This window comes from Vulpes lagopus, chromosome 1 (genome assembly GCF_018345385.1).
Source record: "Vulpes lagopus strain Blue_001 chromosome 1, ASM1834538v1, whole genome shotgun sequence".
Taxonomy (NCBI): Eukaryota; Metazoa; Chordata; class Mammalia; order Carnivora; family Canidae; genus Vulpes; species Vulpes lagopus.
The window spans coordinates 171,991,378-172,016,482 of record NC_054824.1 but is presented as its reverse complement, the minus strand read 5'-3'; the positions used below and the strand labels follow the sequence as shown (position 1 = coordinate 172,016,482).

The following is a 25,105-nucleotide window of genomic DNA, read 5'->3' as shown; positions in this document are numbered from 1 at the left end:
GATTAGAATATGTATTTTTTTAAAGGTTTTATTTATTTATTCATAGAGACACACACACACAGAGGCAGAGACACAGGCAGAGGGAGAAGCAGGCTCCATGCAGAGAGCCTGACGTGGGACTCAATCCAGGGTCTCCAGGATCATGCCCTGGGCTGCAGGTGGTGCTAAGCCGCTGCGCCACCGGGGCTACCCTAGAATATGTATTAAATCAGTTCACAAAGTATTCATTAATGACTGCTTCCTTTTTTTCTTATTTTTAATAATAAAGAGATAATGATAATACTACCAGCTAATGTTGACTGAGTGTTTCTGATGTCAGGCATTTTACATTTAATCCTTATCCTCTAACTCTAAGGTGGGTTTTGTTATCGTTTTTTTTTTTTTTTTTTTTTAAGATTTTGTTTCTTATTCTTGAGAGACACAGAGAGAGGCAGAGATATAGGCAGGGAGAAGCAGGCTCCCTCTGGGGAGCCTGATGTGGGACTTGATCCCAGGACCCCGGGATCATGCCCTGAGCTGAAGGCAGACGCTCAACCATTGAGCCACCCAGGCGCCCCACGTTATCCTTGTTTTAAGAAGACACTGAGTCTTTGAGTATCACCTAGTGAGTGATAAAAGCCAGAATTCAAACACAGGTATGTCTTATTTCAGAGCCTGGATTTTTAAATATGGTATTACATTGTCAGCATCACGCAAGGGTCTAGAGAAGTAAAGATAAGAGCCTGCCCTTGAGGAGCTCATAACTTGAGTGGGTTTCCTCATAGAATACTGTGATTGTGTTACAGAAGAATACCAATTGATTTTGCTCTGGATATCTTTGAAATTCTCACAGAGGTGATATTTGAACTGGGTACCAGAGATTGAGTAAGGTTTGATCACATAGTGAAGAGGAAAAAGGGCACTGGGGGCAATCTAGGCAGATAGAATAATATTGAACAAAGGCATAAATAGGTGAAAATAAGTATATTAATGAACTCTGGTTTAGTAGATATGTTGGAGAACTGATGGGGTAAGGTTGGAAAGGGGGGACTAGAAGGGATCAGGGGGTGAAGGGATGAGTATCTTGCTGAGTTTAAACACTTCCTGGGTTTGAGCCATCAAGAATTTTATAGGAGAGGTTAGTGGGGAGGAATTAGTACATAGTGAGATATATAATTTAGTTCTTGGAGGATGGCTTGGAGAGAACAAAACCAAAGACCCAGAGGCAGGAAAACCAGACAGTATGGCCAAACATATTGAGGGCTTGGATCAATAGCTTATTTAATCAATTTTAGTGTGTATTTTTCTCATATTTTAACACTGAAGTCAGGATACATCTTATAATTAATGCTGTGTCATAGATTAATTGGCAGACATGTTTTTCTTTTTTAGAAGCACAAAAAATAATGATGTATGTTACTCTTAGTGACATTTTAGATTTGATTAAATTTGATAGTAATAATATATAGTATTTAGTTAATGCTTACTGTGTCTATGTCACGCAGAGTAGTAGATACCTGCCAGCATCCAGCATCTGGCAGTGTCTGCCATATTTAGCAACTTTTTTTTGAAATAACAGAAACTGACCAAAAGGCCTGGGTCCCCCTGAGATGTCATTAAGGGTTGAAAAAGAGATTCATAAGAGTATGGTTGAAGAGTGAATGGAGAAAATAAAAAAAGTTCATGTTTGTCCTTACAGAAATTGGCTAGAGCTCTAGAAAGAAATTATTTTGGTATCAGTTTAGAGTTTTCTTGTTTTGTTTAGTCAGTGAGTGCAGATTTAGCCCTTTTATGTAATAAACTCAAAAGCAATCACTGATAATGAAATTGAGATGCAGTCTTTCCCTTGTTTTTCAAATGTTTTTATAATAGGTAGCAAAGGTGTTTATAAGCAGGTGAGATACCACTTCTATCACAGAGTTCGTACATCTTCTGATAAACCTTTCTTTCTTTCTTTTTTTTTTTTTTTAAAGATTTTATTCATTCATTTATGAGAGACAGAGAGAGAGGCAGAGACACAGGTAGAGGGAGAAGCAGAGTCCACGCAGGGAGCCTGACGCAGGACCCGATCCCGGGTCCCCAGGATTACGCCCCTGGCCGAAGGCAGGCACCAAACTGCTGAGGCACCCAGGGATCCCTAAACCTTTATTTTTGACTCAAATATACTTACTGGAAATATGAATATTGAAATATAAGTATCTCAAATTATACTGCCATTAGATATTTGCTAGAAAGGGCTGCAAAATGTTTTCTCTAGAATTTGCTTAGTATCATAGACTTTGAAAAGTTCAATTCTTGATAGGTAGCAGAATTAGAAAATACATTGATTTAGAGACTACTGAAATTAAAGTTATAATAACCCTTTAAGCTTGAGCAAGTCATTTGGCCTTTCTGTGTTAGAATTTTCTCATCCTTAGATTAGGTATTATAATAATGCCTACTTTAGAGGATCATGTGAAATGAATTAATAATTGGAAAGCACTTAAGATAATAAGTATGTATAGTAATTAATAATACTATGTGTAGTGTTGTATATGTATTAGCCATTATTACATATCTATCCCATGCATATTACATACGCATGGTTTGAAGCCAACAGATGAACACGGTGCTAGTTGATTTATTTATTCTTGAGACAACTTGAGGAAGGGAATCAGGGAAACTCTAGGAAGAAAATACCTTAGATACTATTCATTAAATTATTGGGCAGATGGAAGCTGAAAGAATTTTACCTTTTTAAAAAAGCCTGGTATTTCACAGAACATAAAGTTTAGTTACTACCTATTGATTTTTATTAATGAAATAAAAAGATTAATTTATATATTTTTGAAAGTTTCTTTAGTTTTTGAGACAGATGAAAAATTGGGAATAACTTTTTCCTTTTTTCCACATTTTTGTTGTGGAGTCTTAGTAGAATTGACCGATAAACATACAGTATTAGAGAAAAAAAATATTTCAGGGAAAGAAATTATTAAATGTGATATTTTGAAATTCTCCCTTGACTTTTCTTTCATGTTAGGGATAACATTATTTAATATGGTGGGTTTTATGTAGGTAGCACTTAATATAAGCCATTGTTTTACCAACTTTATTTACAATGATTTAAAATTTTTAACCCTGTATCAAAAATTATTAATAATAATTTCATGCATATTTTGTGAATCTGCCCTGTTAAACACAGAATATTCTATTAAGGTTAGGATCTTCCTTCCAAATGTATATACACAATATTATAGTAGTTGGATCATTTTATTATCATTAATATTTGAAATTAAATAAAGCTATCATTGGGCAGCTCAGGTGGCTCGGAGGTTTAGCACCGCCTTCGGCCCTGGGCGTGATCCTGGAGACCTGGGATCAAGTCCCGCATCGGGCTCCCTGCGTGGAGCCTGCTTCTCCCTCTGCCTGTGTCTCTGCCTTGCTCTTTCTCTCTGTGTCTCCCATGAATAAATAAATAAAATCTTTTTTTTTTTTTAAATAAGGCTATCATTGGTAAAGATAAAGTAATACTATTACACTTTTTTTTAGAGAGGAAGGGGGAGGGGCAAAGGGTGAGAGAGAATCCAAAGCAGGCCTCACACCCTGAGATTATGACTTGAGCTGAAACTAAGAGTTGGACACTTAACCTACTGAGCCACCCAGGCACTCGCTATTAAACGTTTTTGAATGCATCCCTTTCTAGTACTTAGCACAGTGATTTATTTTGTCGGTGCTTCAGTGTTAATACATTTTATAGGGGTGAAGGAAGGAAGAATTCACTGTAAAGGTTTAAATCTAGGGAAACTGGTAAAGAATAGTTACTTTGGGGGATGGTAAACTCATGAAATTAGAACTTAAATAGGCTTGATTTTATGTGTGAAATGTCTGTGTAAAGAAGGAGCTAGGATTTTAAAAATCGCGTCAACAGATAAGATTATCATAATTGAGATAGTAATACAGAATTAACTCATTTCAGGGAAAATATTTAGGCAGAAAAGTAGAGATGCAAATAGAGGAAGTCTTGGAACATATATTGTCACAAGAGTCGAGGGTTTTTTTGTTTTTGTTTTTGTTTTTGTTTTACATAAATTAACTGATTTATTATAGACTAGCAGTGTTTCAAATGGAGCTTTTACTGGTCTTTCAACTCGTCTTCAGTCTTCTGATGGCAGACTTTACTGTGACAGCAGAAGTGGTGGTATAGGTCCAAGCGCCACCAGCTATGGTTTTCATGCAGGAGCCACAACACCAGATGCCCACAGCTCATCTTTTCATGTTGGTTTTGCCAAGGAAAGAGTAAGTGTACTTGGCGGGCTGGCTAACTGCTTCACCATTTTCTGGAGGGAGGCACCATAACGGGTCCCGTATTAACCCATGATTCTGACCTTCTTGATGCATTTAGCCATGTTGCTGCAAACTAGGTCCCACAACAGTCAAGAGTTGTAAAGATAAGTGGATTATTAGCAGTGACATGCTCTGTATATAGGTCAGTGAGAATGAGAATTAAGGATAGGCCTTGAATATGACAAAAAAAGCTTATTGGTAGATTCTGAACATAAATTGTCTTTTACAAACTGTCTTCCAGGTTTTTTTTTAAATTATTTTATTTATTCACTCATGACAGAGAGACACACACACAGAAACAGAGACAGAGACAGGCAGAGGGAGAAGCAGGCTCCGTGCAGGGAGCCTGACGTGGGACTTGATCCCAGGTCTCCAGGATCACACCCCGGGCTGAAGGCGGTGCTAAACCGCTGGGCCACCGGGGCTGCCCTGTCTTCCAGGTTTTAAAAGGTTAAAGTCATTGATCAACATGTGTGTAATTTTCAGTTGAGAAATGTGGCTCTTTTTTTTTTTTCAAAGATTTCATTTATTTATTCATAGAGACAGAGAGAGAGAGAGAGAGAGAGAGGCAGAGACCCAGGCAGAGGGAGAAGCAGGCATCATACAGAGAGCCTGATGTGGGACTCGATCCAGGTTCTTCAGGATCACGCCCTGGGCTGCAGGCTGCGCTAAACCACTGCGCCACTGGGGCTGCCTGAGAAATGTGGCTCTTAACAGAGTGAGGAAAATAGGATAGAACCTTTAGGAACAAGTAGAATAAAGCAAAAGGTTCTTTGAGGATATAGGAGATCTGTTCATATATGAAGGCAGTGGAGAAAGTGGCTTTAATTTTATCTAAATTTTTGGATTTAATTACATTTATTCAGTTATTCGCTGTGAGATATTCACAAAATTATATCTCTGAACCTCAGTTTTCTTGTGTGTTAAATGGGGGTACTATTTAGCTTTCAGGATTATTGTGAGAATTAGATATAATACATGAAAGTGTCAGCAATGGCCTAAACTATAGAAGATGCTCATCAGTAAAGTATAGCTGTTAATTTGTCATTATTAAAAATTAGCCATTGGAGTAACTTATTCATTTATTCAACAGTCATTTTAGAGTATTAGTACTTAATCTAATAAGACTCTCTTTCAATCTTATGAAATTTCTTGGAAAGCAAATGATATAGCTGGACTTTTAGAATCCATTGCTTGATGGGTGCTTGGGTGGCTCAGTTGGTTTGGTATCTGCCTTCAGCTCAAGTCTTGCCAGGATCCTGGGATTGAGCCCATGTTGGGCTCCCTGCTCTCTGAGGAGCCGGCTTCTCCCTCTCCCTCTCCCTGCTGCTCCCCCTGCTTGTGCTTTTTCTCTCTCTCTCTGTCAAAATAAATAAAGTCTTAAAAAAATCCATTGCTTGAGGAACTACCTTTTGACAAGATGAAATATTGTATTTCATAGATTCTAGGATGTACACATCCCTCTTCCACAATCCCACACCTTTGAAATTGGGATTTGTCTTACAGATGGCATAGTGTAATTGGAAGTGTTTTTCTTTCTTAATGATTCATAAAATAATGGTGTGCCTTGGCAATTAATGGATGTCTTAGAGTCAATGAAATACAGTAGTATTTTATTAAATACAAATATCTTCGTGTATTTTGACAAGTGGTATTTTTGTGGGAAACATTATTCAACCTATAGAGAATACCTTGTCTATTAAGGTTTTGTGATATTGAAGTTAGAGCTGTGAAGTGGTTTCACACCCCTAGGTTAGAAACCATTTTTTTGGGCACCTGATTAGCTCATTTGGAAGAGCACGTGACTCTTGATCTTGGGGTCGTTTGTTTGAGCCCCATGTTGGGTGTAGAGATTACTTAAAAAAAAAAAAAAGAAACCATTTGTATAGACATATAGGAAACACCATTGCAAAGCTTTTGGATTCCTTTTTGTTTTTGTTCAGATAAACTGGCAACTGTTACTAAGAGCAAAAGTGAGAATTTTATGTTGTGATAACTATTATTTTTGGGCAAAATCCAACATGTTTTACCAACCTGTATAAAACTTATATGTTAAAGAGAGCTGGAAGCCAAAAGCATTAAGAGCTTTTCTTTTAACTAGTAAATGAAAATGGTTTGATTTTTGTGTAGAAATAAAAGATAATAGAAATTGGGAAAAATAAGAAAGGACTTCGTGTTTTGATACTTTATGAAACTGGATCTGCTATAAAAGAATTTAATAAAAATAATAGTAGCTAGCACTTTAAAAAATTAACTGATGTGCTGATATTGGACATCTATCTAGATTTTGTGTGATAAAGTCTGTGAAATTTACCAATCCATTTTAAATTCGTACTGTGCTAGACACTGGCATATAAAAATTGAAGTGAGATTGCTCTTTGCCTTCAGAATTTATAGCTGTTACTATAATATGTAAGAATGAGCCATATAGATTTAATTAGAAGAGAGTATTTATTGTCAGCATTATTTTATAATCAGAATAGTGCCCTTAGACAAGGAAGATGCTGATTTATCTGTCAGACCTTCTCCAGCTTAGAAGCGTGGCTGCATGACTTCCCAAGGGCATTCAGTGTAAGTTAAGTTATAATGGTGGTGGCTTTGACATATGGGAATGCAATTTTGTTTATTAGTGTTAAATAAATCACTTACTTAAAATTGTCATAATTTTCCTTAACATAATTTTGTATGTTTGTGGGAATAAAAATATTAGCTACTTTGATCAAGACAAGCAGTAGATGTTGGTGATTATCTAATAACATGTGCATTCTGTGATATAAAGATGTTTTTCAAATCTACCTCATCTATTAACTGTCTATTGCTATATTACAAGTTACCTCAAAACTTAGTAGTTTAAAACAATAATAAACATTTATCTCATGCTGTTTCTATGTGTCTGGAGTTTGGAAGGAGCTTAACTGGGTGTTCTGGCTCAGAGTATTATGTGAGGTTGCAGTTAAGATGTCAGCTGGAGCTGCAGTCATTTCAAGGCTTGAGTGGGCCTGAGGATCCATGTGGGTTTTTGTTTTGTTTTGTTTTGTTTTTTGTTTTTCAGGAGGCCTCGGTTCTTTACCACTCAGAACTCTCTTTTTTCATGGCTGGCTTCTCTCAGAATGGGTGATCCAAGAGAGAGCAAAATGCAAACCACAGGGTCTTTTATGACCTAGCCTCGGAAGTAGTACTCTGTCATTTATGCAATATTCTATTGATTATACAGGTCAGCTCTATTTTGTGTAGGAGGGATTACACAAAAACATTATTACCAGGAAGGAATCTTTGGGAGTCATTTCAGAGGCTAGTTGCTACACCTGATAAAAAATCTAATGGTTAGGAAAAGTTTTGGAAATAAAAGGAAGGATATCAAAAAATTGAGTTGCCAGAAATAGAGGTAAGTCTTAGAAAATAAGGTTTCATTTGAAATAGGGGCCTATATGTCTTTTTCTTAAGCATGAATTATAGAATGTGTAATACTTGGGCAGGCTACTTTAATAATCTGAGTCTCAGATCTTCAGTGGTAAAATGAGAAGCACAGTTACATTCAAGAGTTAAGGCTCTGTGTTTTAAGAGTTAATGCTTTAAAGAGTTAAAGCTATATGTTCAAAATACTCAAAATGATCTAATAGTAGATATTCAGTAAATGTAACTGATTGATTTTTTTATTGATTTGTGGCCATCATTTCCTCAGCTCTCATGTATACTCATTCCCATCTAATCTAAGCCTGATCACTCTTCTGAAACCATTTATTGATGGTTACAGATGAGTTCCTGATCCTCAGATCTAATAACTTCACCTTCTCTCTTTCTTTTTAATCTCTAAGCAGCTTTTTATTTTTCTTTCCTTTAAGGTTATATGTTTTAAATCTTACATATGGATAATTTAAATTACAAGCTCTAAAGTAGAGAGTAAAGAGTGTAGGCCTTCTAATGTTAGCTGTTTTTATTTATAATTCAGTTGCAGCCTTCCAGTTAGATAGGGAGATAGCATTCCAATTAGATAGACAGAATAGACACCTGTATTCACCATCCAGCTGAAGAAACAGAAGAATTATTAGTATGAACCCTTCCTAGATTGTTTTATTTAACTCAGATGTTTTCAGTTTAATTTTTAAATTATTTTTCCAACTTTTTTGAGATGTAATTGACATATAACACTGTGTAAATGTAAGATGTACAACATACTGGTTTAATACATTGATATATTGTAAAATGATTACTATTGTAATATTAACTAACACTTCCATCCCATCACATAATTACAATTTCTTTTTTGTGGTGAGAACATTTAAGATCTGCTCTTTCTACAACTTTCAAGTCTATAACACAGTATTATTAGGTGTTATCATCATGATGAACGTTAGGTCCTCAGAACTTACTAATCTTGTAACTGGCAGTTTGTACCCTTTAATGAATATTCCCCGTCCCCACGCCAGTACACATGTGTGGTAACCACCACTCTATTCTCTGTTTTTCTGAGCTTGTCTTTTTCAGGTGCCACATGTAAGTTATATCATATGGTATTTGTTTTTCTCTAACTGATTTAACTTAGCATAACGCTGTCATTATCCACGTTGTTGCAAATGGCAAGATTTCCTTCTTTCTTGTAGCTGAATAATATTTTCCATTGTATACCACATCATCTTTATTGATCCATCTGTTAACACTTAAGTTGTTTCCATGTCTTGGATATTGTGAAAAAATGCTGCACTGAACATAGGGGTGCAGAGATGTCTTTTCTAAGCAGCTTTGGTAGTTTTTAAAGCACTTATTTCTTTTTTCAGTGTTACTTTAGTTTCAGGTATATAACATAGTGATTCCATAACTTTGCACATTGTGCTATGCTCACACATGCACATCAATGATCTGTTACCATACAACACTATATATTAATTTTTATGGTCCTGTGTATATATATCTGATTTTTTCCTCATTGTCATCTCTGCTGCTTTGTATTCCAAAAATTTATGTCCTTGGCCCACTTCTCACTTTCTGAAAATTTCATTTACCTAGAACTTATGTCGTTTCAAATCATCTTTATATGTAGATAATTTCCAACTCGTAACTTAACTCTGAGCTATCTTTTAAATTGTAAATCTCAAAAAAAAAAATTGTAAATCTCTATTTTCATCTGTCCACTAACCACCTCAATTATCCTGTGGAAACCTAAAACGATTTGTAACCCAAACTCCTATCTTTTTTTTTTTTGCTCAATTTTTTTCTTTGGTGTTTTTTCAGGTCAGTTAATAGTATCTGGAATCATCCTTCTTTTTACCTGGGCTCAGAATTTTGGAGATCTTTAATTCCCTTAGTTCATGTTTAGTTGTTTTTGCTTTTGGTATTCCCTAAATGCATGTTTAGTTGTTTTTGCTTCTTGGTATCCCCTTCTTTCCCATATTTCACTTTTTTTTCCTATTCCTACTGCTTTAGACTTTGAATATGCTTTGTTTATTTTTTTTAAAAAGTATTTAACATGTCATATTCTAATTTACCTATTTATGTGACTTTGCCTTGTTTGAGTTATCATTTCTTTCGAGCCTGGCATAGTATATAGGGTAGACATCTAGGGGTGTTACTGAGTAAATAAAGCTTGGTAATTTCTTTAATGATGAGATTAGTAATCTAGAAATATCTATGGTGTGCCTTTTTAATACAAGTACAAGCAAGGTGTCCAAAACCCTGACTTTACATTCATATGTGAAACAAGTGATATGGATAACTAAAACATAAGGTAGAGATATTAAGTGCTATAAATGGTTTCAAATAGACTACTAAAGGATTTCAGGGGAGGGAGTGATGATTTCCAGCTGGAGTATCTCAGACAAAGCATAAAAGAGGTTAAATTTGTTATAGACCTTGAAGAATGGTTAAGATTTGGAAATTAGATTTTAAGGATGTGGGTAGGGTAGGGGATTTTAGTAGAGGCAGTAGTTGTAAACAAAAGCAAAGATGCAAGAAATATTGAGGTCCCTAAAATGAATAATTATAATAATAATTCATTTTGACTTGAGGATCAGGTTATCAAAATGAAAGTTATTTTCTTCAATTTGGAAGATAAGCCTAAAAAGATAGTTTGGACCATTCTGGGTACCTTGGAGATAGCAGAGGATTATGATTTTTTTTGTGGCCATTGGGGAATCCTTATAAGTTTAAGGAGGAGAATCAGACTGGTGCTTTGGGAAGGTTAATATGGCAGCAGTTTGTAAGACGTTTTAGTTTTAGAGAGATGAAAACCTATAGGTTGGTAAACCAGTGAAGAGTTTACTGAAATAGTGTAGGTAAAAGGATAAGAGAATGAATGTAAGTGAGGTTGTGATAGTGGCATTCACTGAACCAGATCACTAAACTCATAGGTAGAAAGGAGAATGTAAGAATGTTAACACTGCTAGGACAGGGATTTTTATTTTCCTCATGATGTATTCCAGGTGTCTAGAGCAGTGCCTGGCACACAGCAGATACCTAATAAATGTTTGTTGAAGAAGTGATAACTGAGATTGTGAATCTGTGTGGTTTGGATACTGGCAATAACATTAAAAGAAATACAGAGCATGAGCAGATTTTGGAAAGAAATGAATTGAATTTTGGACATTCTGAGTTTGTATTAGCACACATGTGGCTGGTGATATAGTTTTGGGAGATATCCACATAGATATAGTAAATGCCATGTCAGTGAATGTCAGAATATATTACTGTAGACATTTATTTTTTTAAAAAATTTTATTTATTTATTTATTTATGATAGTCACACACAGAGAGAGAGAGAGAGAGGCAGAGACACAGGCAGAGGGAGAAGCAGGCTCCATGCAGGGAGCCCGACATGGGATTCGATCCCGGGTCTCCAGGATCGTGCCCTGGGCCAAAGGTAGGCGCCAAACCGCTGCGCCACCCAGGGATCCCTACTGTAGACATTTATAAATGTGAATATAACATGACATATTCCAAATTAGTTCTTCCTATTATATATGGTTTATACATTTAATAATTTCAATTATAACTTAATGTTATAACAACTTTTGCATATTGAATTGTCTCTTGCTGATGGGGTGCTTTTAAATTCCATAAAAATTGAGTCATGTATAATCCTAATATTCTATAGGCTTTGGATTAAGTATGCACAAGAGTACATTACTTTTAAACTTTAATGTATTAGATTATAAGAATTTGTATAAGAGTTTTTATTTTACAGATTATTTCTGTCATCAGAAACAGAGCTAAGTTAGTTTATTTGGGGATACAAATAACATTAATTAGTTGGTGATTCTTTGTACAGGACACATGAGAATGCTAGCTGCCTTCTTTTGAGGTTTATAATTTGATTTACAGAACTGCCCTTAACATTTCAGTATCATGAAAACATGACTGATTTCTAGATGATGAGTCAAAAACTAGGTCACATGTAACCGACTTACACATTCACAGACTACCCAGTATTTTTGGTGAAAAAAATTAAAAAGTGAATGCAAAAAGAGAAAGTAGAAGCTGAAAAAGAAATAATTGGAGAATGTCTTTAGGGTGCTGTAAATAAGTTCATAATGTACATATTTTGAAAAATATGTCAAAATTTTGTTATTTAGGAGTTCCATTTAGAAAAGTTTTCAGATTAAAAAAGTCTAATATAAACTTTATCTAATTATTAAGCACCATTAGTAGAGAGTATGACTATTTTAAAGGTTTATGATATATCCCTCTCCTTCCTCTTTAAATGCCTTGTTTGTTTTACTGCTTAAATCAATAATTAGATTCTAGTGTGCTTTGAATGAATATTGAAGCCAATGAGAGCAACATAGGTTAGATATTTTATTGAGGGGGGTGTTAATATATATAGTATGATATATATAAGGCTGATGGTAAATTGATAAGGTTTTTTTTCTTTTTTCAGATTTTTATTTAAATTCTAGTTAACATACATTGCAATGTTGGTTTTAGGAGTAGAATTCAGTGATTCATCACTTCTATAGAATACCCAGTGTTCATCATATCAAGCGCCCTTCTTTTTTTAAAAAAATTTTATTTATTTATTCATGACAGACACAGAGAGAGAGGCAGAGACACAGGTAGAGGGAGAAGCAGGCTCCATGCAGGGAGCCTGACGTGGGACTCGATTCCGGGTCTCCAGGATCATACCCCAGGCTGAAGGCGGCACTAATCTGCTGGGCCATCGGGGCTGCCCTCAAGTGCCCGTCTTAATACCCACCGCCCATCTAGCCCATCCCCCACCCACCTCCATTTGTCAGCCCTTTTGTTCTCTGTTGTTGTCTCTTATGGTTTGTTTCCCTCTTTTATTTTTTTTTCCTCTCCCATATGTTCATCTATTTTGTTTCTCAAATTCCGTATGAGTGAAATCCTATGGTATGTGTCATTCTCTGACTGACTTATTTTGCTTATTTTGGATGGATGCTTAGTTCTATCCATGTTGTTGTACATGGCAAGTATTCATTCTTTTTGTTGGGTAATATTCCATTGTATGTACCACATGGAAGTAGGAATTTTTCTAGCTTCTGATCTTAGTTTGTGAAAAGGCCTGTGAAATGGCCTGTGCTTTTGGAAATAGATTAATCTATAATGTGTAATAAAAAAATAACTACATAAGAAATTTGTAATGGTAGTATTATTGAACATACATGTTAGGTTTGAACTATATCCTATTTCATACAATAGATGTGTGTGTGTGTGTGTGTGTCTGTGTGTGTGTATTTGAAAGTTTACATAATATAATTAGGAGACCTTGTTATTTAAAGCATATGCAAACTGGGATTTGCATGTATTTTCTTAGGAGTCTGTAGATTTCCTATAAGAATTAAGAATATAGTATGTTCATGACAGTGATATTCTGAAAATATCATAGCATATTCTATCTAGATCATCTAGATGACTGCCTTATAAACTACTAAGTATGAGGAGATTGCAGTGACTGTGTTTATGCTTGTTTGGTCATGTTGGCTCCAGGCAGTATTATACTACTCTATGAAATTTAATAAGGACTGAGGCATATCTAAAACATAAATGAGGGACACTTGGGTGGCTCAGCAGTTGGGTGTCCACCTTCAGCTCAGGGCGTGATCCTGGAATCCTGGGATTGAGTCCTGCAAGGAGCTTCCAGCATGGAGCCTGCTTCTCCCTCTGCCTGTGTCTCTGTCTCTCTCTGTGTGTCTCATGAATACATAAATAAAATCTTAAAAAAAAACAAAACATAAATGATGTATTCATGTCCAATAGTAGATTGCCAAATGATGCCACAACCCACGTATGATACAAGTTTTTTGATAGTTCATATTGGATTAGCTAACATTCTTTGAGTCTCTTTCATGTTCTAAGTACTCTTCATGTATAATCATGAATTATAATTAATATAAGGATTTGTGTTTTAAGAGTTTTTAATTCTCATCACAGACCTGTGAGATGTGTGTGATCACTTCTGTTTTATAGATGAGGGCATTGATATACAGAGAAGTTAATTTTCACAAGCTTACATAGCTATTAAGTGGTAGAGTCATTTCGCATATACTCATTGTCTGACTCCATTGCTCCTACCCACTGTGCTATGCTACTTCATAGTAGGGAGACGTATTAGGAGTATTTATATCACAACTGATAGTCATATAAGTATTCCAAATTCAGAACGGATATAATTACAGTATTGTATTCATTTTGTCAGTTGAGGTTTCAGCAAATATCTTTTTCCTGTCATGTTAATGTTATTGGTTGAATAGTATTGGTTTTGTGGTTGTGTTTGGATTTAATTTGGAAGGTCTTACTGTTACATGAGTTGTTATAAGTACTAAGGACTTTTGTCTTAGTATACCTATATTTATTTCAATAGCATAACAAAAATAATTTAACACTTATAGTAGAGATGCTGATATAAAAGATTACTTTGAATCCTTTGAAAATTAAAGAAATCTATTTTAGGGTACGTGGGTGGCTCAGTCAGTTAAGTGTCTGGTTCTTGATTTCAGCCCAGGTCATGATGTCAGGGTGGTGAGACTGAGCCCCCTGTCGGGCTCTGTGCTCTCAGGAGAGTCTGCTTGAGATTCTCTCTCCCTCCCCCTTTCCCTGCACACTCACTATCAAAGTAAATAAGTCTTTAAGAAATCTATTGTAATGCACATGAATGTATATTGATTTTATTACACAAATTCAGAGGTTTTGTTTTTGTTTTAGTTTTAGAAGGGGGAGGGGGGAGAGGGAAAGAGGATCCTAATCAGGCTCCATGCCCAGGGCAGAGTCCACCATGGTACTCGATCTTCCAACCCTATGGTCATGACTTGAACCAAAATCCGAGTTGGACACTTAATGGACTGAGGCCACCCAGGCGCCCCCAAATTTAGAGTTTTATGAAAAGTACTGGATTTCCTTAAAGGAAAACAGGATCAATGGGTGACGGGCACTGAGGTGGACACTTGACGGGATGAGCACTGGGTGTTTTTCTGTATCTTGGTAAATTGAACACCAATAAAAATTAATTAAAAAAAAAAACAAAAAACAACAACAAAAAAAAGAAAACAGGATCAATTGAGGAAAATCTTTTTTTTTTTTTTTTAAGGAAAATCTTTAATGTATTGTTTTGTGTATTTGTTTTGTTGTTGCTGTTGTTTTGTTCTGTGTATTTGGATATACTGCCCTTCACCCAGGCAAGTGCCCTGTTATAGGTAACAATCTGTAGGTACTAATGTAGGCATTACTTTGTAGGCTTTTTTTCCCCTACTAATTCCTAATTGGGGGTTGTTCTCCTGTCACAGGAATAGAATAGTATCCTGTTATGGAGATCTCTAGACACTTATTACAATAAAACACTTAGAGGGACTGTTATTCAGAGGAAAACAAGTAGTAAGAAGCAGAAAGAATTGTCCATGATTTTATTGAGAGTTGTCTAGATTGAAATGAAATTATGATTCAGTTTTATAATAAAAATGAAGATTCATCGTTTTTCTCTTTATAAAATTTTAATCATTTTTTTTTAAATTTATGATAGTCACAGAGAGAGAGAGAGAGAGGCAGAGACATAGGCAGAGGGAGAAGCAGGCTCCATGCACCAGGAGCCCGACGTGGGACTCGATCCCGGGTCTCCAGGATCGCGCCCTGGGCCAAAGGCAGGCGCCAAACCACTGCATCACCCAGGGATCCCTTAATCATTTTTTTTAAAAAAAACTTAATTTGGTAACAAGCTTCCCTTTTGCAAATTTAATTTATTTTCATTATATGTCACTGAGGTACTGCTTAGTATGCTTTTTTAGTGTGCTTTGTTCATCTTTAATTTTCTCCAAAGAAGAAAGGCTTTTGAATTCAAGAACTATTTATTGAGCTTCTACTATGTAGAAGCCGCTCTGCTAGTCCTTAATGGTTTATTTGGTCCCTAATAGTATCATTTAATTTTGGTCCACCTGTCTTTTATATTTCCAAAGTAGAAAGACTTTATTTAGATATTTGAGTCTCCAATATTACCTCTTTCCATAATAATTTCCATAAGTATTCTCTAGCTGGGTTTATGTGTTCCTTCTTATATTTTTCTATCTAGAGATTTACTTTGCTCTAAGCAATCTTCATTTACTCTCTTAAAATACATAATGCAAGACTGTAAATACCATTCTGTACTTGTATAGGACTTTAATATAAAATTCTAATCCAAACTGACAAAAATTCTGATGTTTAATAAAATCTTCTGGGTTAATTATTTTTTCTAGACTAGAAGTTATTGGTCCCCCAGGTAGCTGAAATTGTAAAGAAAATAGTGAATGTATATGTTTTGTTCTTAAAAGAAGTTCCATACCTTTGTCATACTCACTTTAATTATTAATGGTCAGTAAACATGAGGCTGAGTTTCAGAGGTGATTTTAGAAAAGTTGTGGCCCAGTAATGAAGGTTTTGTAGAAAAGATTTCTGTTTGTGTGTTTTCTGTCACCACTTCTGACCAGTTCTTTTTTCTGATAAAGTAACCATTTCACTGACACCAACTAGGTGTCTAATAATTCAGTTTAATTCTGACACTAACTATCCAGAGTTAGCATAGACCTCATGGGTAAGGGCTTAGTCCTACAAGACTGTTCTCCCTTGGGATGCCAGCTATCAACGGGCTACCCAGGATACCCATACTTCTGCTTAGGTGACTATTGGTGATTGAACTAAGTCCCCAGCCATTCTCTTTTCCTCAGAGATCTGAGGGTGGGGCTGAAAGTTTTAATCCACTGATCATATTAGGCAGGCAGTGGTTTTTCTGGGGACCAACCTCCATCTTGAAGCTATTCCCTGTCCCAGCTGTCTCATTAGTATATAAAAAAAGAGTAGAATCCAAAAGTTTTCAGAGATTTCTGTGAAGTTCTGTGTTATTAAAAATTTCATTTCATTAGTCACTGGTGTAAAGCAAATGGTAAATTTACTTGGGAAGAATATAATTTACTAGACTTGAATATAGAATGAGTTACTCTGGAGTTTTATTTCCTCTTTTTTGGGTTTCAACTTGAGTGAATTTAGGGCAGTGGTTCTGGGCATGGGATAATGTGTCGATTTTGTGTCCTCCACAGGACACTTGGCAGTGTCTGGAGACTTTTGGTTGTCACAGTTTTGGTGGAGGTGTTCCTACTGGTATCTAGATGGGGCTAGTGGGGGTTGCTAGATGCCAGGAATGGTACTAAAAATCCTATTATACACGGAACAGCCCGCCTACCTCCCCCAAAGAATTGTCTGACTCTGAATGTCAGTTGTTGAGGGAGTCTGGAGGCCACTTTGGGAATCACCCATGGTTAAATGGTATTTGAAGCCTTAAAGCTATGGGACTGGGTAAAGCTACCTGTTTATAACCACTCTTCAGCACTGGAGCCTTATCTGCTCAGTTGATTCTACCATATTGATAGGTATGGGGATATGCTTTTCATTCTTGTCCTGAAAACACTTATTAAGAGACAAACTGCAGCCATTCCAAGTACCTAAATATTACTGATAGTTAATTCACTGATTTGGAAAAACAATAAAACCTGTAAATGTATTTATAGTCCTGAACTCTTATGGAGGACTTTCCAGACCTTCATTGAAGAGTATTTGTGTCCAAGATGAAAAGAATTCTGGAGATTGTCTACACAGCAATGTGAATGTACTTGACACTACTGAATTGTTAACTTGAAAATGGTTGAGATGGTGAATTTTATATTTGCATTACTACAATTAAAAACAATTGTATCTAGTGTTTCATATTTTCTTAAATAGTGTTCCATGATTTCTCTAGGACCATTGTTCTCAGTTTCTGTTCCTGTCGTCTTTTAGTCGAGAGAATTTATGATCTCAGGAGATTTTTCATTCTTTTCCAAAAGCCCTTTAATTTTTAAGTGTAACTATTAGCCATTTTCTTAAAGATTGGACAGTGCTGGATTTATAAAAAAGTATAGCATTTGGGTTTTAGCTTATTAAAGTTAATTGAATATTTTACTAAATTCTCATTTTAGGGAATCATGTCATTGGATACTGAAAAAAAAATTGTTTAGCTTCAAATGCTTTTAGTGTAAAGATTACTCATGATTTCATGCACTTTTTTTTTTTAATAGGCTTTCAAGGATATGCTGTATTCAGCTCAGGATCAGGCACCTTCTGTGGAAGGTAAGATGGATTAATCCCTAATTGAGTCACATAAAACCCCTTTAAGGGAAGATGTTTTAAACTGCATAATATAAAACTAAAATGTCTTGCTCTATTATATAACTCTTTTATGCTTTTTAAAATATATATTGATTATATTTTAATCAAACTTTCTGTTTGTTAAGCTCACATTTACCCTATGATGGATCTCTTATTATGTCCTTGAATCATCTTAGCATTGTGAATCACAGATAACTGGTTTAGAGTCAAAGTTCTTATCTTCCCTCCCCCCAGTATATTTCATACCATCTCTCCATCTATCTTTCCTCCCATCCATCTATCCATTCATCCATCCTTTAGTGAATCCTTACTCCATAATTAATCTGGGCAATATAGTTTTTCCTTTCTATTTATGTAATGTCTTTAGATTGGGATTAGTAAAAAAACAGTGAATCACATTTACTATGTGTATGTGTGTTTAGGCAAGTATATATTTGCATGTGCACAGTTAGGCAGTTGTAAAATCACTAATCGAAGGACAGTAGTCATCTCTCCAATAATCTTTATTGATCTCCTCTGTTACCTCAGCTTCTACTCACTAGCTCGTTCTTTATGGGTTTAACCTTTGATAGGTTTGGAGAGTTGTAGTTCATAGTTGTGTGAGTTCTCGTGTCATTAAATAATGGAGCTAATTCAACAGTTATTTCTTGAGGAAGTGTTTCCTCTGAGGCTGGGTAATCTTTTAAAATTTTCTCATAAATTTTTTTTTCAAGGAGAGATGAATGTAAAGTATATGCCAAGAATAATCTAGATAGTGTGTACAGATTAATATATTTATGAGATACCAAACTGTAATTTTATGAAGTCATTCTAGTGACAAGCTTTTGGAGGCTTATTTTTATGACATGTAACAGATGCTGATGTTGTTCAATAAAAATGTAGATCTATAATTAAAAATTTCATTTCTTTGATGAATCACTGAATTCTCCTGAAACCAAAAAAAACAAAACAAAACAAAAACTCATTTCTTTAGTGACATAGAAATGTACATCTTTTATCTCTAACCATTCTGAATTCAAAATGTGCTTCCTTTAACATCTTGAAATCTTTACCAGGATTTAGTACTTAAGTATTAGTTTTATAATATATCACTGAATTTTAGATTACAATATATTTAATTTTCTAATGTTTGAAAGCACTTAAGAAAAATGAGTAGTTCTTTATTAGGTTATTATTTCTTATGTGTCTTAAAGAGTACCTCAAAATTTTTTAAAAATAATTTTCTTAAAATTTCATTTTAAGAAAAATGAAATTACATGGAAGTTTTAACTGGTTCCCTCAACCTTTGTAAGTTGCTTTATTATTGGTTCTTTTAATTTTATTCTCAAGGTTGAACTACTTATCTTTGGTTTTTCTTTAAAGTTTTACCATCCAATTTGTAGCAGTCATTCTGATGTTGTTTTGGTGATCCTCATTCATCCCTTCGTACTGGCTCATGTTGCTGGTATTTTTCATACACTTTTAGCTGTTATTAGAAAAAAACTGAATTCTGTGAAAATATGCTAATGAAAGACAAATGCTTGTAGTTAAGAACTTTTTTAATCTCATTGCCTAGAGACATTAACTTCTTTGGACCCTGTTGTAAAGAAAGTATTGTGTGGGCTGATCATGCAGATGTGTATGCTATTTTCACAAGGAAATATTCTAGACTTGTTTGTTTTCCTTCTCTCAGATTAAAACTGTGTATGTAACTTTTATCTTCTTAAAATCAATTCTTCTGACGTACTTGAGAATTGAAGGCATTGGAAAGTGGTTTAAAAAAACACTATTCTGTGTAGTATTGAGGTTAGAAAATGTTATTAAAGTGACTATAATTTTGTCTCATTTGGTTGTGATATATTATCTTACTATCTTTCTAGGGTATTAAATTTGAACGATAATCATTTCTGTCATTCATTCTTAGTATCAAGTTTGCGTTACTAGGCTTTTATTTAGCTGTTATCTATAATGCAGCATAAGTAGATTTGTCAACAAAGTCTAAGATGAGGATTTCAACTTTGAACAATTTTAAAGGCAAAAATGTTTGCTAGACCTCAGTTATTTTTTGAATATTGTCTTTTTTCTCTTCACTGTCTTTTTTTCCCTACATCTTAAGTTTTTAGTAGACTTAAAACTTTTGATGCCAGTGAACAAGTTTTTTTTTTTATCTTAAAATGAAGTATGTCCTGAATTAGTAGTTCTCAACTCTGCTGTATGTTTAATTCAGTTTACCTGTATTAGTTTTGTTTGTTTTCTACAACTACTGATGCCTGATTACCATCTCAGATCAATTAAAATAGGATCTGGGAGTGTAGCCCAGGCACTGGTAGTTTTACACTCTCCAGGTAATTCTACTAAATAGCCAAAGTCCAGAACCCCTGTCATAAATCTTAAATAATTTTAGATTAAGATGATTAGTGCTAACTTCTTTTAGATAGTAATTAGCCAGTAGGCTTATAGGCTTAATTAAGTTCATTGATAGTTTGATTATTCTATTAGAATACAGGAGTATTTGTTTATAGTGTACAGAGGACATTTATATTTTTTAAAATGTTTATTGTCTTGAATTGAATCTAAGTAATAGCTGTATTGATTAATTACATGTTGAATGGTTATAACTTAATAATCATTATTAAAGTTAAAAAACATTTTTGCTGGGGTGCTTGGGTGGCTCAGTTGGTTAAGATCTGCTTTTGGCTCAGATTGTGATCTCAGGGTCCTGGGATCAAGTCCCACATCAGGCTCCCTGCTTGGTGGGGAGTGTAGAGCCTGCTTCTCCTTCCCTGTACCCCATGTTCACTTGCTCTCTTTCAAATAAATAAATAAAAATCTTTAAAAAACATGCTGACTTTAGATGACTTATAGTAAAATAAGCAGCTGCCTCACATTTCCTATTGTTTAAGATGGAATGGATTCATAATCATAAGTGAAAGAAAGTCAGTGAAATGGATTCTGTAAGAGTGAAGTGATTTATTGGATAAAAGGCATAGTATTTGAAAGCATTTGTTGATAAGAAGTTGACCACAGACACAGTTTTTTTACTGGTGAATTATTTTCTTGCAACTTTGTAAGAAATTTCAAGGTAGTGACTTTACTCTTCATTAATAAAATGAGCTTTTTCCTCATTTAAACATAAACCAACCAAACAGTAATCTCAGTGCATTAAGAAATTAAGACATGTTCATTTAAAGCTGCCTTTTTTTTTTACTCAGATATTCAGATTTATGGTATTTTGCTTCATTCATTCTTTGAGAGTGAACTTTGTTAATCACTCATTTATACGTTGATTCATGAAAAAGAGTCCCTTTTTTATTTTTTTTTTTATTTTTTTTTATTTTTTTTTTAAGAGTCCCTTTTTATTTAAAAAAGTCCCTTATCTATTTAAAATAGATGTCTTTTTAAAAAATGATTTTTATTTATTTATTCATGAGAGACAGAGAGAGAGAGAGAGGCAGAGACATAGGCAGAGGGAGAAGCAGGCTCCTCGGGACTCGATCCCCGAACCTGGGATCACGCCCTGAGCCAAAGGCAGATGCTCAACCACTGAGCCACCCAGGCGTCCCAAAATAGTTGTATTATAATTGTAATTCTGCAGTGCTCATATTTGAAAATAGTATACATAATAAAGCTTAAGGACTTACTCTTGGGCATTCTTTATCAATTCATATTTAATCTCTTTTGATATATATTATTACCTAGTCTTCTGTATAATCTCTGTTTTTTTTAACTGTTTACATTTGAAAATATATGACTGAGGTGACCTAAAATTCTATGTTAAAGTTTAAATTTATTAATTTTTAGGTAATGGCATAAATAAACATTTTAATATTTAAATTGGTATTTTTTTTTCTGCAGTAAGACTTAGAGTAGCATACCATGAAAGTAGAATTAAAGTGACTAGAATTGTAGATTTTTTTTTTTTAAGATTTTATTTATTCATGAGAGACAGAGACACAGAGAAAGAGAGAGAGGCAGAGACACAGGCAGAGGGAGAAGCAGGCTCCATGCAGGGAGCCTGATATGGGACTGGATCCCAGGTCTCCAGGATCACAGCCCAGGGTGTGGACCCAGGGTGAAGTGAAGGCAGGCGCTAAACCGCTGAGCCACCCAGGGATTCCCCCGCCCTTTTTTTTAATTGCAGAGAGCAGATACACACTTAGTATCCTTGGAGTCAGTCTTTTTTTTTTTAATTGAAGTTTGGTTTGCCAATGTATACTATAACATCCAGTGCTCAGTCCCATCAAGTGCCCTCCTCAGTGCCTGTCACCCAGTTACCCCAATCCCCCGTCCTTTGTTCGTTTCCGAGTTAGGAGTCTCTCATAGTTTGTCCACAACCCTTTGTTTTTTTTCCCCAGAGTTAGGAGTCTCTCATGGTTTATTTCCCTCTCAAATTCTTCCCCCGCAGTTCCCCCTTTTTCCCTTTTAATCCCTTTCACTATTTCTTTTTTTTTTTAAGATTTTATTTATTTATTCATTCATGAGAAATAGAGAAAGAGAGAGAGAGAGAGGCAGATACACAGGCAGAGGGAGAAGCAGGCTCCATGCAGGGAGCCTGACATGGGACTTGATCCCGGGTTTCCAGGATCATGCCCTGGTCTGAAGGCGGTGCTAAACTGCTGAGCCACCCGGGCTGCGCCCCACCCCCTTTTTACCCCTTTCACTATTTCTTTTTTTTTTTTTTTAATTTTTATTTATTTATGATAGTCACACACACACGCACACACACACAGAGGCAGAGACACAGGCAGAGGGAGAAGCAGGCTCCATGCACTGGGAGCCCGACGTGGGATTCTATCCCAGGTCTCCAGGATTGCGCCCTGGGCCAAAGGCAGGTGCCAAACCGCTGCGCCACCCAGGGATCCCCCTTTCACTATTTCTTATATTTCCTCTATGAGTGAAACCATATGATGATTGTCTTTCTCCCATTGACTTACTTCACTCGGCATAATACCCTCCAGTTCCATCCACATCGAAGCAAACGGTGGGTATTCGTCCTTTCTGATGGCTTAGCAATACTCCATTGTATATATAGACCACATCTTCTTTATCCATTCATCTGTCAAAGGATATCATGGCTCCTTCCACAGTTTGGCTATTGTGGGCACTGCTGCTATAAATATTGGGGTGCAGGTGTCCCGGCGTTTCACTACATCTGTATCTTTTGGGGTACTCAGTAGTGCAATTGCTGGGTTGTAGGGTAGCTCTATTTTTAACTCTTTGAGGAACCTCCATACTGTTTTCTAGAGTGGCTGCTCCAATTTGCATTCCCACCAACAGTGCAAGAGAGTTTCCCCTATTCTGCATCCTCTCCAACATTTTTTGTTTTCTGTCTTGTTAATTTTCACCATTCTCACTGGTGTGAGGTGGTATCCCTTGGAGTCAATCTTTAGTGTTTTGAGGAACAGTGTTTTAAGGAATAATGTGTTAAGGAATTTTTGGAAAATGATGCTAAAAACCCTTAAACTCTATTGTGTTTTTACAGTTCCTGCTGCCAGTGAGGTATTGGGTATTTGGGATGGATTAAATGAGACTGTCAGCTAATGGTTCCCCAACAGTGAATCAGTGACATTTTAATAGGAGTGTTTTGAGACCAAACAATTTAGTATAGATGTGAAAACAGATCTCTTAATTCCAATACCCATTTGACACAGTTAAATTTTCAATGATCGACAACTAGTGGTAAATATAAATGATGAATTGATGTATTTTTTTTCTCTCATACTTTTTTATTCCTTTCCCATTTGGTATCTCAGTCACTTTATGGAATTAATCTACTTGGATAAATATTTACACCTTTTCTTGGGGGAACTTCCCCTTTCCTTAGGGTACTTTAGATTTATATAATTTATATACTTATAAATTTGTACACTTACACATATAATTTATACACCGTATTAATCTTTTTATTTTTCTGAATTAAAATAAAGTTTCAGGCTTTGGCATTCTTTTTTTAAAATGTACTATCTTAAAAAAATAAAATGTACTATCTTTTGTTTAGAAGCATTAATGTTTTCTGCTCTTTTGATGGCAAAATATAAGAATGTGAGTCAATTTAGGTCACAGAATTAAGAGATCATTGACCTTCTAACTGAAGGGACTTTAAAAGATCATTTTTGCCTCACCCTCATTTTAGATTTGTGTGATCTGAGACCATGCTAAGGCTGTATGGCTCAATAAGGACAATCAGGATTGCTAATACTATATGTGCCAATTAAAGGAGAATTCCAGAGATAAAACTAATATTGAAACATAAAACAGACTTTTTAATATTGACTTTGCATTTTTATCCAAGTGATATATTTGAATAACATTTGTAAGTGGATATTTTTTCGAGTCTCTGTATTTTCAAAAGATTTGTGAAGTGTTACTTTTAATAATCCTGAACTGTATGACTTATTGGGAAAAAGCTAATTGTATCTTTCAAGAAATCTCTCTCTCTGCTCATTTTTGTTGTTGTTACTCCACATGGTTTCCAGAAGTATTGGGGAACATTTATAGAATTAGATAAAATATATTAGGTATCAGTAGTTATAGAGGTTAGAATATGGGGAAAATTAAGATAAATAGCAAGATAAAGTTCCAGTAAGTTCAGTATATAGACTAGATATTGTAAAGAACCTGGAACAGAAAAAGAACATCAAGTAAAAATTAAAGAAATCTTGAGTAAATTATAGACTTGAGTTTGAATACTGTTTCAGTTTTGGTTCATTATTTGTGACAAATGTACGATATTTACATAAGAGGTTAATGAACGGGGAAACATATGGCAACTGTCTGGATTATGTTTGTAACTTTTGTAAATCTAAAACTATTCTAAAAGAAAACATTTATTTAAAAAAATAGATGCCAAAAAAACAAAATAGATGCCATAAGGTTTTATATAATTGCTAGAAGCGAATTGTACATTCAGCTTAGTTTTCTGGGGTTTAGGGGATAGATGAGAGCATGATTAGTTTCAGAGTTCACATAAAGTAAATTTATCTCAATTTCTCAGAAAAAGTTCAACTGTTACTGAATATGAGATTTGAGAGAAATTCTTCCTTTGGATCTTCATGAAGAGTATTTGGTGTGTTGAATAGTATTCCCCCTTTTTTTTTTTTTTTTTAAGATTTTATTTATTTATTCATGATAGAGAGAGAGAGAGAGGCAGAGACACTCCCTCTGGAGAAGGAGAAGCAGGCTCCATGCCAGGAGCCCGACATGGGACTCG

At 35.1% G+C, this 25,105-nt stretch overlaps 1 protein-coding gene and 1 pseudogene across 1 annotated transcript in view; one reads left to right on the top strand and one right to left on the bottom strand.

Moving 5' to 3' along the window:
- Positions 1-25,105, top strand: part of XPR1 (xenotropic and polytropic retrovirus receptor 1) — a 224,596-nt gene that overhangs the window by 11,947 nt on the left and 187,544 nt on the right. The window contains exon 2 of the mRNA XM_041756166.1: positions 17,826-17,877. Within this exon, the coding sequence (XP_041612100.1) occupies positions 17,826-17,877 (52 nt within the window). The remainder of the gene's footprint in view (positions 1-17,825; positions 17,878-25,105) is intronic.
- Positions 3,748-4,364, bottom strand: LOC121491354 (annotated as a pseudogene).